General features: G+C 36.5%; 1 protein-coding gene across 3 annotated transcripts in view; it reads right to left on the bottom strand.

The window, feature by feature from the left end:
• The window catches only part of TM9SF3 (transmembrane 9 superfamily member 3), a 76136-nt gene that overhangs the window by 22583 nt on the left and 37849 nt on the right, over nucleotides 1–15704 (bottom strand). For all 3 annotated transcript variants that reach the window (XR_014248805.1, XM_082406530.1, XM_082406529.1), the window contains exon 9: nucleotides 12600–12730. Coding sequence is in view for 2 of the 3 variants with exons in the window: in XM_082406530.1 (XP_082262656.1) it covers nucleotides 12600–12730 (131 nt within the window). In the remaining variant the exon portion in view is untranslated. The remainder of the gene's footprint in view (nucleotides 1–12599; nucleotides 12731–15704) is intronic.

The raw sequence follows: 15704 nt of genomic DNA on the forward strand, positions 1-15704 counted from the left end.
ATGTTTAAGTTCAATAAGGGTTAAAATTGTGCAGAGTATATACTAATGGCAATAGGAAAAGAATGTGCTTTAAAATATTAGAATTAAACTAAATACAAGTTGAACTGTTTCCTATCTACTGTAGTTCCCAATTTTTCCTATTCTTCCATACTGTCCCTACTACAGTCCTTTTTCCTCTCCTTTCACTTTCAGCTGTCATGCTTTTAACATATCCTTTATCTTTTATCATTATAACCAACTTATTTACTTGCCTACACTTCATTGAGCTCCTAATATGCATAAGGACCTTTATACATGTTATTTTTCTACTTTACAGATGAAGAAAATGAGACTTAGAGAGGCTAAGTAACTTCCCATGATCACACAATTAGTAGGTGGCTGAACTAATATTTCAATTCAGATCTGCCTGTCTCAATCTGTCTGCTCGTTTCTATTCTACAGTGCCATAGGATCTTAAAAATAGAAGAATATCACTATTTATGTACATATGTATATTACTAAAATAAAATGAGTATTTTTCTGCCAATTAGTAATTCAAAGTCTAAAGTTACAGGGAAGACCACACAGAGATTCTAGAACCAAAGTGGTTAGTTAATAAATAAATAAATTTATTTTTGTGATTTTGTTTCTTTATATAAATCTGTACACTCAAGGAGACACACTCAAGCTCTTTTCCAGCCAGCATCTGGTTAGGATTATTTCACTCTGAACTTCAAAAACTGGAATAGGACTGAATCACCTCTAAGATCTCTTTCAATTATACATTTTGGGGTTCTAATAAATCAAATGTAAAAGTGAGGTGCAGCTCAATATTAAAGAAACAAACAACCTAATCCAAAAATGGGCAGAAGACCTAAATAGACATTTCTCCAAAGAAGACATACAGATGGCCAAGAAGCACATGAAAAGCTGCTCAACATCACTAATTATTAGAGAAATGCAAATCAAAACTACCACGAGGTATCACCTCACACCAGTTAGAATGGGCAACATCAGAAAATCTACAAACAACAAATGCTGGAGAGGGTGTGGAGAAAAGGGAACCCTCTTGCACTGTTGGTGGGAATGTAAATTGATACAGCCACTATGGAGAACAGTATGGAGGTTCCTTAAAAAACTAAAACTAGAACTACCGTATGACCCAGCAATCCCACTACTGGGCATATACCCAGAGAAAATCATAATTCAAAAAGACACATGCACCCCAATGTTCATTGCAGCACAATTTACAATAGCCAGGTCATGGAAGCAACCTAAATGCTCATCGACAGACGAATGGATAAACAAGTTGTGGTACAGGGACTTCCTGGGTGGCGCAGTGGTTAAGAATCCGCCTGCCAATGCAGGGGACATGGGTTCGAGCCCTGGTCTGGGAAGATCCCACATGCCGCGCAGCAACTAAGCCCGTGCACCACAACTATTGAGCCTGCGCTCTAGAGCCCGCAAGCCACAACTACTGAGCCCATGTGCTGCAACTACTGAAGCCCACGCGCCTAGAGCCCGTGCTCCACAACAAGAGAAGCCACCACAATGAGAAGCCCACGCACTGCAACGAAGAGTAGCCTCCTCTCGCCACAACTAGAGAGAGCCCGTGCGCAGCAACAAAGACCCAACACAGCCAAAAATAAATATAAAATAAATTAATTAATTAAAAAAAAAAGAAGTTGTGGTACATATATACGATGGAATATCACTCAGCCATAAAAAGGAACGAAATTGAGTCATTTGTTGAGACGTGGATGGATCTAGAGACTGTCATACAGAGTGAAGTAAGTCAGAAAGAGAAAAACAAATATCGTATATTAACGCATGTATGTGGAACCTAGAAAAATGGTACAGATGAACCGGTTTCCAGGGCAGAAGTTGAGACACAGATGTAGAGAACAAATGTATGGACACCAAGGGGGGAAAGAGCCGGGGGGGTGGGGATGGTGGTGTGTTGAACTGGGCAATTGGGATTGACATGTATACACTGATGTGTATAAAATTGATGACTAATAAGAACCTGCTGTATAAAAAAAAAAATTAAATTAAAAAATTTTTTAAAAAACCTCAATAAAATGTACCTTGATGGGGAAAAAAAAAAAGTAAAAGTGAGAGAAAAGCTGAATGAAAACTGTGAAGAAACTGACTGAGAGAAATGAAGAGGTGTGGGGTGGAAAATCCACAGTGATCACATGAGAAGGAAAAACTCTATTTTGAAGCAACATTGTGAAATCTCTACATCTCCATTATATCCTTATGTGCGCTGTGTGTGTTAAACAAGCCAAAGAGTATTATCATCTTCCTTTCAGGTAAAACTTGTATAAATGTATGAGAGTTAAGAGAGTTTGAAATTCCATTTTAAAGCTCAGACTTAGGAACGCAAATCATTGGTGTCTCAGTTTAGACCTGTTAATAATATGAATTTTTGCCCATATAAATAACAAGAATATGTGAAACATAAAAAATAAGCAGACATTTTAAAGATATTTTAAATACTAGGATATATTGTGAATTACACATACCTCATATTTGGGGGGTGAATTCTGTCTCAATTTTTGTTATTCATTGTTGATTGCTTTTTAAATTATTATTTTGCTATCATTAAGCATATAAAACTCATAAATATTAACACACTGTGATAGAGACCTATGTATTTTCCCCTTAATTTACCAGAATTCTAATTTCAAATAAGGATTGAAGAGAAGCTGGAGAAAACATTCCTATGTGGAATGACAATGGTCTAGCAGAGTGGTCTTCAAACTGTTCCACAGAACCTCAGGTCCTGCTGAAGAGTTTCAGGAATTCCACAAGCATTTGATTTGAATATCCTTTTGAAAATAGTTTTTTAAAAAGAATATTTTTAAGTGTAATAAAAATATACACACTCAAATTAGTTCTATACCAAATATTAATAACTGGAGATCTCACAATCATGTTAACTCATTTTCATGCAAACCTCAAAATAAATTTTCTCCTGCTATCTCTGTGTATATATTTGGACTCCTAGTAAACGTGTCATTGATTAGGAAGGCTTGCAATGCTACACTGGTCTTTTGTTCTCCCTCCCCATCCTCCACCCCAACCCAATTCAGGCCTGCACATATTTGCTCACTAAAAGCTTTACAAGCAAATGCAGTACAGCACATGCATGTCACAAGCAATTAAGTGGCAGGTGAAATCAGGGCATATCTTGCCTTGTGTGTTTAATCAAAGCATAACAGCAGTCAACAAAGGAACCTATAAACGGTCTCATCAACACAATACCAACTGTTTAGCATTTAATTTTTTCCCCTTTTCCTGACTTTTTAATACATGATAAAAAATGTAAGCAGTTTGTTAGAAACTGTTAGTGACTGAACTGCGAAACCAATTTCCTACTCCTTTATGTCCAAGTTCTGGATGAGTTTACTTGAAAAATACTCTGAGACTGCAAGGCAAGCTATTAAAAAAAAAAAAAAAAAAGTCACATGGAACTAAATTATCCGAGAAGTCAGGATTTTTCTCAATACTGATATTCAACCAAACAAACTGGTTACTGAAGAAGAATGTTACCTGTACCCCTTGGTATTAGATCTGCATTCATCGCAACTTTATTGCTCTCATTAAATTTAGAATGTTAAAATATTGAATTTGCAAAACTTATTTATACTAACAGAATCAAGCTTGTATCTGTTTTGTTTATTGGGCTTCTGCATTAAGCTTTCATTTAAAATGAAATTTAACAACTAAGAGTTAAAAAACCATTAGTCTAATACACTGGTGAAAACCCTGGAACTCAAACTAATACAGGGCCCACCCCTAGAGCTTCCTAGCCTCTGTTCACGGACCAAAGAAAAGTGAAAACAGGGACGGGGGAAGGAAGGACTCACTCCAGGTTGAGTTACTTGTAGTGAGATGGATGGACCTAGAGTCTGTCATACAGAGTGAAGTAAGTCAGAAAGAGAAAAACAAATACCGTGTGCTGTATGCTAACACATATATATGGAATCTAAGAAAAAAAAAAGGTCATGAAGAACCTAGGGGCAAGACGGGAATAAAGACACAGACCTACTATAGAATGGACTTGAGGATATGGGGAGGGGGAAGGGTAAGCTGTGACAAAGTGAGAGAGTGGCATGGACATATATACACTACCACATGTAAAATAGATAGCTAGTGGGAAGCAGTCGCATAGCACAGGGAGATCAGCTCGGTGCTTTGTGACCACCTAGGGGGTGGGATAGGGAGGGTGGGAGGGAGGGAGACACAAGAGGGAAGAGATATGGGAACATATGTATATGTATAACTGATTCACTTTGTTATAAAGCAGAAACTAACACACCATTGTAAAGCAATTATACTCCAATAAAGATGTTAAAAACAAAAAACAAAAAAAAACATTAGTCTAATACACTGGTGAAAACCCTGGAACTCAAACTAACACAGGGCCCACCCCTAGAGCTTCCTAGCCTCTGTTCATGGGCCAATGAAAAGTGGAAACAGGGACGGGGGAAGGAAGGACTCACTCCAGGTTGAGGGCCTCCCCTAGCTACAATGAGAACAAGATAGAAACAAGTACTGCCTATCACTGCTTAATACCCCAAAGATGTACCAACTGGTCAACTATTCTCAACCTCAGTCACAGACCAAGAATGTGACTATTATTCTATCTTTATTTCCAGACTGGCCTTCTAAGGAAATCTGTGGTGTGAGTGGAATGGAAAGGGAAAAGGCAGCCTAAGATGGGCTATTATGGAATACTAAAGGATATAAATTTTACTGAGGATGATAGACAGTAACTGCTTAGAGGTAAGGTGATGGTCAGAAAATATATCATCTTGTCAGTCATTATGTTTAGGCATTTCCTTGACACTTGCTCAGAGTAGGCAATTTTTATGACTCCTTTTCTACCTTATGCATTTTATGCCTTTATGTCTATATAAAAATTATTTAGCTTCAATTTAAGCATGTCAACAATAATCAACCTAACAATCAGGACATTGCCAACTTAGACACAAAGGCTTATAAGAAGTCTATCTATTTTATAGATATTTTCAACATGCTAATTAATAACTCCCCATTCTGTTTCTTGGGCAACTTTGAATACTTTCCCCCTAAGATTGGGAACAAGAGAAGAAGTCTGCTCTCACCTCTATTCAACATTGTACTGGAGGTTCTAGCCAGTGTAATAAGGCAAGAAAAAGAAATAAAAGGCATACAGATTAGAAAGGTAGAAATAAAACTGTCTTTATTCTCAGACAACATGACAATCTATGTAAAAAAATCTTCAGGAATCTACAAAAAAGAAATTAGAACTAATAAGTGAGTTTAGCAAAGGTGCAGGATGCAAAGCCAACATGCAAAAACCAACTGTTTTTCTATACACTAGCAACAAGCAATCAGAATTTTTAATTTAAAAAATACCATTTACAAATAGCATAAAAAATATGAAATACTTAGGGGTAATTTCAATAAAAGCTGTACAAAACCTAAACATTAACATCTATAAAACATTACAAAGAAAAAGTAAAGATACCTAAATAAGTCAAGAGATACTGTGTTCATTAATCAAAAGACTTAATATAATGTTAAGATGTGAATTCTTCCCAAATTGATCCATAGATTTAATGCAATCCTAATCAAAACCCCAGGGTTTTCTGTAGAAATTGACAAGCCAATTCTAAACTTAACATGGAAATGCAAAGAACCTAAAAAATCCAAAACAACTCTGAAAAAGAATTGATTTCAAGACTTACTGTAAAGCTACAATAATCAAGACAGTGTGATACTGGCATCAAAAAAACCCAAAAAACAAATTAATCACTGCAACAGAAAAAAAAGTTCAGAAATAGATCCACATAGATATGTGGTCACTTGATTATCAATAAAAGTGCTAAGGGAATTCAGTGGAGAAAGGGTAATCTTTTCAACAAATGGTGCTAGAACAAATGAATAGCCATAAGCAAAACAAAACAAAACAAAACCCCTTGACCCTTAACTCATACAATATATAAAATAAACTACAAATGGATCATAGACCTATATTTCAGAGCTAAAACTATAAAATTTCTAGAAGAAAACATATGAGGAAAACTTACTGATCTTTGATTTGGCAAAAGATTTCTTAAAAAGGACAGAAAAGTACAAATCATAAAAGGAAAAAAATCAATAAATTGGACTTCAAAATTAATAACTTTTGCTCTTCAAAAGATACTCTCGGACTTCCCTGGTGGCGCAGTGGTTGAGAATCTGCCTACCAATGCAGGGGATGTGGGTTTGAGCCCTGGTCTGGGAAGATCCCACATGCCGTGGAGCAACTAAGCCTGTGCGCCACAATTACTGAGCCTGCGCTCTAGAGCCCAAGAGCCACAACTACTGAGCCTGCATGCCACAACTACTGAAGCCCACGCACCTAGAGCCCGTGCTCCACAACAAAGAGAAGCCACCACAATGAGAAGCCCGCGCACCACAATGAAGAGTAGCCTCTGCTCGCCCCAACTAGAGAAAGCCCGCGTGCAGCAACGAAGACCCAACGCAGCCAAAAATAAATAAATTAATTAAAAAAAAAAAAAGCATGTCCCCGTCTTGCCCAATTAATATCAAGCAGATGTGGGGCAAAACCATAAAAAAAAAAAGATACTCTTAAGAGAATGAAAAGACAAGCCACAAAATGGGAGAATATACTTGCAAGCTACATATAAGACAAAGGACTAGTATCTACAATATATAAAGAACTCTTACCATTCAACAAGACAACCTATAAAAAATAAGCAAAAGATTTAAACATTCATTAAAGAATATATATGGATGGCAAATAAGTACACAAAAATATCTTCAACATTAGTCATTAGGGAAACGCAAATTTAAACCACAATGAGACAACACTACACTTCCACTATAATGGCTAAAAAGACTGACCATATCAAGTACTGGAGATAATGTGGAGCAACTGGAACTCTTATAAATACAATGCTAGTGGGAATGTAAAATGGCAAAACCACTTTGGGAAAGTTTAATAGCTTCTTGAAAAGTTAAGCTATCATATGGCTCAGTCATTCCACTGTAGTTATTTATCCAAGAGAATCAAAAAATATGTCCACACAAAGATTTACATATGAATAATCACAGCAGCTTGATTTGTAATAGCCAAAAACTGAAAACAATTCAAAAGTTCATTACTGGGTAAGTGGATAAACAAACTGTGGTACTTCCCTTGCAATAAAATACTACTGAGCAATACAAAGGAACAAAACTATTAATATATGCAACATCGAGAGACTTTTAAAATAATTTTCTGAGTGAAAAAAGACAAAAAAAAGATCATACTGTGTGATTCTACTTATATGAAATTCTAGGTAATGCAAACTAATCTAAGATGACAGAGAGCAGACCGGTGGTTACCTGAGAATGAAAAAGGGAAGGGAAAAAGAAAATTTTTAAAGTAAAAAAAAAAAAAGAAAGAAAGAAAGAGAGGGACTTCCCTGGTGGCATAGTGGTTAAGAATCCGCCTGCCAACTCAAGGGACACGGGTTCGAGCCCTGGTCCGGGAAGATCCCACATGCCACAGAGCAACTAAGCCCGTGCACCACAACTACTGAGCCCACATGCCACAACTACCAAAGTCCGCACGCCTAGAGCCCGTGCTCCGCAACAAAGAGAAGCCACCGCAATGAGAAGCCTGCGCACCGCAACGAAGAGTAGCCCCTGCTTGCAGCAATTAGAGAAAGCCCACACGCAGCAACGAAGACCCAACGCAGCCAAAAATAAATAAATAGATAGATACATAAATAAATAGATAAAAAAAGAAAAAAGAGGGAAGGAAGGAGAAGGAAAAGGGGATAAATTACAAAGGTATACAACAAAACTTCTGGACTTGATAAATACCTTTTTTTAAATTGTGGTGACTGTTTCCCAAATATATACATATATCAAAGCTTGTCACACTTTAAATAGATACAATTTATCATATGTTAATTATACCTCAATACAGCTGTAAAAATATACAGACCGAAAAAGGCATAAAACATTCTTCATTCACTGCTCTCGGCATAAATCTGAATTCCAGGCAGAAAGGAAAAAAAGAAAAAAAAACTAAAACAGATCATCACCACCACCAGCACCACAACAAAGAAAATGTGACTTTAAGTGAAAAACTGAATCCTAGTTTTTTGCTTGGTAAAACCACGATAATGCATACCACTATCTCTATCTCTTTGAGTTCTTCTGAAAACCAGGTGAGACAAGGGGTGTGAAAGTGTTTTGCAAAGTAGAAAATGCTATGCAAATGTACCTGTCCTTACTATAACTCATCTTGTTAGATATGGCACGTCATTTCAGTCAGTTGAGATCATTTTAGATGCTGTCTTCATCATTCCATATTACTAGTCCCTGCCCCACACCCATCTCATGTCCTTGTTCAATTTAATCATCAGATCACTGTGCCTTCATATGTCATCAACAATGATTTGAATAGGTCAAAGTCAAGAATATCTGTCATGTTCTACTAAAAGATAGTATGTGACATATTATGGGTAATATCATACCAATACTTTAATTCTATAATTATTTACATGTTTACCTGACTGTACTATTCTACCCACATTTCTCCATCTTGTCCAACAAGATATAATACTTTATTTATACTCTTTTGTTCTTCTAGTCTTGCTAAAACCTACCAAAGAGAGGAACTGAAGTTGTTCTGGCATTTTTGTTTTAATGAATCCATAATAGCTCCTCATGTTCATTACTTCCTGTGACTTAAAAAGTAAATTTTAATAACACATTCTAAAATCTTGTGCCTCATCAACATCAAGTTCACTATGTTTTGTAAGGGAGAATCCACTTTCTTCATTTTCCTTCTAGAAAAACAATTTGCCTCTGTCGTATACAGTTATTCAAGCATTACTTATCAGCATGATCTCTCAGTATCTCTAAAAGATCATTTATATGAGCAACTAAACTTACTGCTAAGGCGGCTGGGTACTCCTGTACAATCAATCTCCTTATCTAAGGCTTCACTTCCCTCTTATCAGGGATTATTTCCTCTTGTCTTTTCTTGTTTGAAGGTTATTTTATTTGATGAAAAATAAAAAGAGAAAGAATGAGATAGAGCCATTCTTCTTTTACTCTGTTACATCATTGATCCCATGTAATGAGCCTTTGGTCTTGCTATCAAAATATTTTTACAAAATCCTTTTGTTAGCCTTAGCACTTGTCAAGAGTTCAGGTTAGGAAATGGAGATTTTCTAACACTATTTTTATAAACTTTGGTATTCTTTTATACTTAGGTATACTGTACTCTTCTCACAGCCTTTGAGAGATCACAAAATAGCATGTATCCATTAATCTTTGTCTCCATTTTTCCCTCATTGTGTTAATTTCTGATTATATATCATGAATTTCTTTTTTTGGGGTGGGGGAGCAGCACGCCACACGGCATGCAGGATCCTAGTTCCCTGATCAGGGGTCGAACCTGCACCCTGCGCAGTGGAAGTGCACAGTCTTAGCCACTGGACCACCAGGGAAGTCCCCATGAATTTCATTTTTCAAAAACCTCAAATTCTCAAGCCATTTTCCCAGTTATGGCCCAAGACTTGGGTCATGAGAGAGCATTTCCCTAAATAGTTGTGAAATCTGATTTCCTAAAACCTAGGGCCTATTTCTGATGATTCCCCTCCCAAGCTAAAACAAACCTCAAGATGACAAATATGACATGGCTCATGACCCCTGTTACTTCTCCATCAACTATTCTACCCATTAAGAGACAACACCATAAAGTATGATAAGTCAAGGATTTATCAATGCATTCTGAGCTGAATAATATTTAGATGAGAAAGGTTATTAGTTTCTATGCTACCTTGCCTCTGAGTTTAAAACTCTGCAACTTGGTTCTTTGTCCTTTGAAAGCCTCCAATAACATTAAATTAAGAATCTGAGATTTACAACCCACAAAAGACTTGATGCCTAAAATGTTTTTTTCAGAATATCCTGGCAAACCCTTCCTCTTTCCCAAGAAACTCTCATAGGACCAAAAACTCTGGGTATAACACCTAAATCATTTCTGAACAAATTCCAAAGGAAAAAGGTTTTACCTTACCAGATTCAATTTAATTTGAAGTACACTCTCTCTGACTCTCTGTATAGTACCTCTGCCAGAACACACCAACTTCAGAAACAGGTATGTTCATCTCTGAACAGTCTTTGACCCCAAGTTTCATTTAAATGCTCTCTTACATTGTTTTGTAATACTCTCTAGGAACCATGCCTTAAGCCTGGGACACTAGACATTAGCTGAGATAACCACTACCACCCTCTACTTATGCTTCTTTTACCTTTATTAACCTGCTAAGATTGACTATTATTCAACAAGTTTAATCTGGAATGGATTTAATGGCTTTTTATGTATAATCACGTACACATGAGCAGAGAATTTGGGGTCCAGAGACAAATTTCAACCATTTTCAATCTTATCTTGGGCTAGTCCTGGGGACAAACGCAGTATTCTGACAAGACTCCAGATCCCAAGTGGGCAAAATCCCCATTGTTCTGGTGCCTCTGTAGGGCAAGACAGAGGCTGAAGTCACTATGACTACAGCTGGATTAAGCCTTCAATTGTGGAATCTCTGAGAAAACAGAACCAGAGCTAAGATCACCAGAGAAGAGGCTCAATGTCCAAGAGATCAAAGGAATGGGGGACAGAATGAGCTAAGGCCTCAGGAAGAGCATATAAGAGTATCTGAAGACTCTGATTTTCAAACTAGGCTATTTTAGTAGGAGAACCAGCTTCTCAGACACATGTGGTCTGGGAGCTTTTCAGCTGACAGATCCATCCTCAGATGCTGGGAACTAGAATCAGGTAAATAGTAGAGACTGGGTTTAAAGCAGGACAGATAAATTGGCATAGGATGAAGCCCTGGGCATTGAAATTTTTTAAACTCCCAAGTGATTCTAATGTGTACCCAAGGTTGAGAACCATGGAGTTTATGAGAATATATAACCATTTCCTTCATAATGTCAACAAGTCAAATAACTTAAAATATAAGTTTAAGTAGCTAAAACACTTAATGGACAACTAGGTCAAACATTCACATCAATTCTTAAATTTCATGTTCTAAACAAGTTCTGATACTCTTAAAAAGAGGCAAAAAATGTTAGAACACACACCTGATTAAAACTTGAGGGCGGTGGAATGCCCTTCACTCAGCATTCCTTCATTACAAATTAGAATGCAAATTAAGACCATGACATTGTAGAGGGCTGCTAAGCACCAACAGCCAGTCTTTTATACACCAAATATCAATTTTACAAACCATCTCTGGCTCAGCAGAGAGTCTGATATTGTATTTGAATAATTAGTAATTATTAAATTATCTAAAGGCAAGTTACAGTGAATATTAGCATTTAAAACACCATTTACACAGTGGTAAAATTTATAATTTTAGTGAAACAAAGCAACTTTGAAATATAATTTTCACATCAAATTCAAAACTTTATGATGAAAATTATAACAGAATCAGAATTTTAATTTTTAAAGCATTATGAAAGTAATTAATTCAGTAGATCATCTTTAAGAAGTAACTTGAATCTCTATAGATACTTCCTGATGACCTGGAACTACTATGAAGCAAATTCTTTTCCAGTTAATTAATGAATGTAATTAATTACTTTACCCTTTCCTAACGTTTATCAGTTACTTTGCCTTGCAAAAACAAAAAAACAAACAAAAGCTTTCAATTTTGAAGCAATCTGCAAAATATTCCTAAATAAAAAATATTAAAGACTTAGTAAAAATATATATGCAAGGTGTCTTTGAAAAACCTGGACTGTAAAACAACCAATCATCTGGAATTTCTGCAAAACCATTCAATAACTCCCATACGATAGAAAGAAAGCCAAAACAAAATTAAAATTCAGATGGAGATACGGGTTCCAGTTACAGTTCTGCCATTAACTATCTGTATGACCTTAACCAAGTTAACTGCCTCTCTGAAAAGCAGTAACCACCTTCTAACTCGCATACATATATGTACATGTGTGCGCACGTTTGCAAAGTGTACATTAAGACTAAAGTCTACTCCAGGCCTAAAATTCTGTTTCTAGTAAAAAGACAACAGGAAGAATCTGAAGACTGTGAGTTAACTGTGTAAAGCGCCAGTATTTCCATGCTTTAGCTTTAATATATTTAAATAATCTAAAACATTTCAAACTCTGTGATAACAGGTAAGATATGAGATAGGATTTTAATATCTATAGCACATATATTATCAATATTAATATAGATGCTTTCATAAGGTTCTAAAAATAGTACACTGTTACCAAAAAAAAAAAAAAATGTTATGGAGAGTCTTCACTTCCTACCACTGCACTCACCTACCACATTAAAACACCCATGTTGCTTGTGTGTCATCATTCTTCCTCTAAAATATACTCACCAGTTTCTCCCTAGCTGTTCTTTCACTTTATTGGTTGACAGAATCAAGAAAAAAAGTTCTTTACCTAACTTTCCAGGACTGGGTAGGGACTGGCTGCAAACAGCAGAACTCCTAGCTAAGAGGTACTCGGGAGAGACAGCCCGCCTCACGTTAGAGAATGCTTATACTCTATTTCAGTTTAAAAGTAAGATGCAAGCAACTCACCATTGTTCCAAAAGGAATGGCTCTCGAAGCATGGTAATAAATGGCTATAAAATTGATGAAGAAGGCAGTGCCACACACCATAGCTGGGATGAGGAATGCACCAATGAACATCTGCTTTATCCATCTCCTTCCTGAAAGAAAAGAGAAACTATAACAATCAGAGAGCTAGGTAGACAGACAGACATATATTAATGTTTAAAAGGTGGTTATTTAGTACCAAATTATCTAAAATTTTAATGTAAAGAACTTAAATTTGACATACTAATAGCTGTTTCAAAACAACAGCTAAAAAAGACCAGTCCAGCTATTCAAGTATGTCTAGTGGAAACATGCTTTTGATGTGGGTGTACTGGAAAAGAGCAATGAACTATGGTAAAATATTCTGGTGTTTTGTCCTGATTCTGCCACTGAACCGCTGTGAATGTTGGTAAACCACTCAATCTTTCTGGGCTACAAGTTGGCCTAGAAAGGTGGTTTCAAACACCTAGGTGTTACTTGGAGTTCTGGAGCTTCTAAGAGGTGCCCATGAAGTCACTGGTAAAGGAAGGGCCCAGGTCCTCCAGCCCTGCTTCAACAGAACAAGTTCATTTTCAACAGTTTCACACATTGTAGTTTCGTATATGCTCTCATTTGAAAAGAGGGTTACACTGCTTTAAACAAACAAAAGTTTAAAACTCCCTGGGTTAACGTTCCCTAAATTTACTCTTAGCTCTATAATTATGATTATAAACATATATTTAAATTCATTTCTGTTTCAAAAGGAAAAAACAATAGAATGTGTTTCATGAGCTTCCTCTCAGCAATTAGAACTAAATATTTATAAGTTTTACTATTTCTTTGAACCTCTTTGTATTGTCAAAATTCTATTCACTGAGAATCTATTATTTAAATAACCCAAGGAAAGAATTTTTAAACTATGTAATCAAAAAAATTTTAATCAAGTTCATAATGACCAGAAGCACGACAGGAGCTATCTTTCTAATACAGCAGAGTGCATGAGCAAGCACACCTCCAGGAAGCATCTCCATACTGCTCAGGAACGTAATGTAAAGATTTAACATGGGATCACTATTAAAGTTCAGCCCCACAACCATAAGCAACAGGACCCAAACAGAAAGTGCTACAGGAAAAACAAGCAATATCCTAACTTTTGTTTTCTTCTATGTAAAGTTCTTTTCAAACATCTGTCTCATAGAATTACTACCCCAGATCTTGACATTCTTCCAGAAAAACTCCTTGATTCTGAACTTTTGCCTCTATTTAATTTCTTTCTCAGGTACGTTTCAAGAACCCCTCCTTTCTAAACTAATACTCAGCATTTGAACAACAGCACAAAAAGGGTAAGAACTAATTAAAATGATTATTTCTCTTATTAAATTCCAACTCTTTCCTAGCATTCTCTTTTCCTGCACTTTCCATTATCTTCTCAGATTCAGACACGGGTTAATAAATTCTATATTCAGCTATATTCAACTCTCTTTCTCCCTTTCCCTCCAACAGTCAGAAAGAATCCCACGCACATTCCACTGGGTACAATCAGTAGCCCAGGCATCTGCATTGTGCTTCCTACTACTCCCCAACACCCTTGGAGACTCTGGTCTTTAAATTGGGTCTGGAGCACTATCCAGTGCACTGAGGACAGTGTGAAGTCTCTGAGCTCCACTGTAGTTCAAATCCTGAGATAACCTGAAGAATTCTTGATTCTCTGGGCTGACCTCTATATTCACCTGGTTTTAGGGATCACTCAGACAAAATATCAGGACATGATCAGACCTCCTCAGGGCACTGTCAATCAGAAAATAACCTTTAGATTATTCCTGGTAAGATTTGATACTCCTAGGCTTAGGTCTGAACTCTGTCAACTTTCAAGAATAAGTATAGTAAAGTTTGGTTGGGTGTTCTTAACTTGCAATTGGACTAAAAGCAAATTTATGTCCAAGGATGAATAAATTTCCTGTTTTGAGTAATCTGTTTCTGCTGTGGAGACTTTTCTGGAGGTCATAAAGTGTACAATTCTTAGCCTAACTAGTTATCAGGTTAAATTCAAAGTAGGAGTTACCTTAGGCATCCTTATTTCCTCAGGATGGTAGAGCTGTGTGCTAAGACTCATTTCCCATTTCTAGACGTAGAACAGAGAAACTGAACAGCTAACTAAAATAGTCAGGAATTTGCAATGACACTCCCTCAGGCAATCCAGAGAACTATCTCTGCTGAAGGTATACACCACATTAAGTCTGGTAGGACCAATTTTTTAAAAAGCCATGGTAAACCAGGATATCCTGAGGGAATTTTAAATGCTCTGAGCTCCTACAGACGATATGTCTAGTCTACTAAAAGAAGGCAGAATCCCCTAATGATGACACTGCTTAGGATGGGCTGGGAAAATCACATTAAGAAGTCTCTATCCTTAGAAATATAATTTTAACGTCTTTCAACAACCCTTCATTCATAAACTAAAATACGCAAATCTACTACTTTTAGCACGTTTCTGACTCCAAACAATTACAGGGGAAAAAAAGGAACTTAAAACCCCTGAATGCCATCACAGAAAGAAACACCAAGGAGCAGTATCCTCGTATCATCCATGTATACCCCGTCATTTCCAGGTCACAATAGTAAGGAAGCAAGGGGGTATTCAAGATGAAGCTCTCTTAGCAAAAGATTGTGACAGAAAATCTTTGTGCAGTGTCCTTTGGTAAGTATTTAAGAGTCAACAAAAGTAAACAGATTTCCTTCCTATGCTCCTTCACTGCCCAGACATTTATCCATAAACCATGAAACATGCCTTTACATTTGGCTCTGAAGCTATATATTCTATGTGGAAACCTCCCATGAAGCATTACTAGGGAACTAGGCACCTCAAAGCAAAATAATATCAATAACTTAAATACGCTCTCTCCTACATGTTCCTCAGGGCTAATTCACAGTGGACAATGGAGATAATCTATTCATTATTCATAATTTTAGGAAATAAAATGCAAGGATTCCATAAAAGCAAATTAGAACATATAATAGGTTTGGTGGAGATTATGTGAAATGGGATAACAAAGGACTTTACAATGGCTGTACTGCCCATTTTAAATTCCATATACCTCACAGTGTAAT

This window comes from Balaenoptera borealis (genome assembly GCF_965194805.1).
Source record: "Balaenoptera borealis genome assembly, chromosome: 10".
NCBI lineage: Eukaryota > Metazoa > Chordata > Mammalia > Artiodactyla > Balaenopteridae > Balaenoptera > Balaenoptera borealis.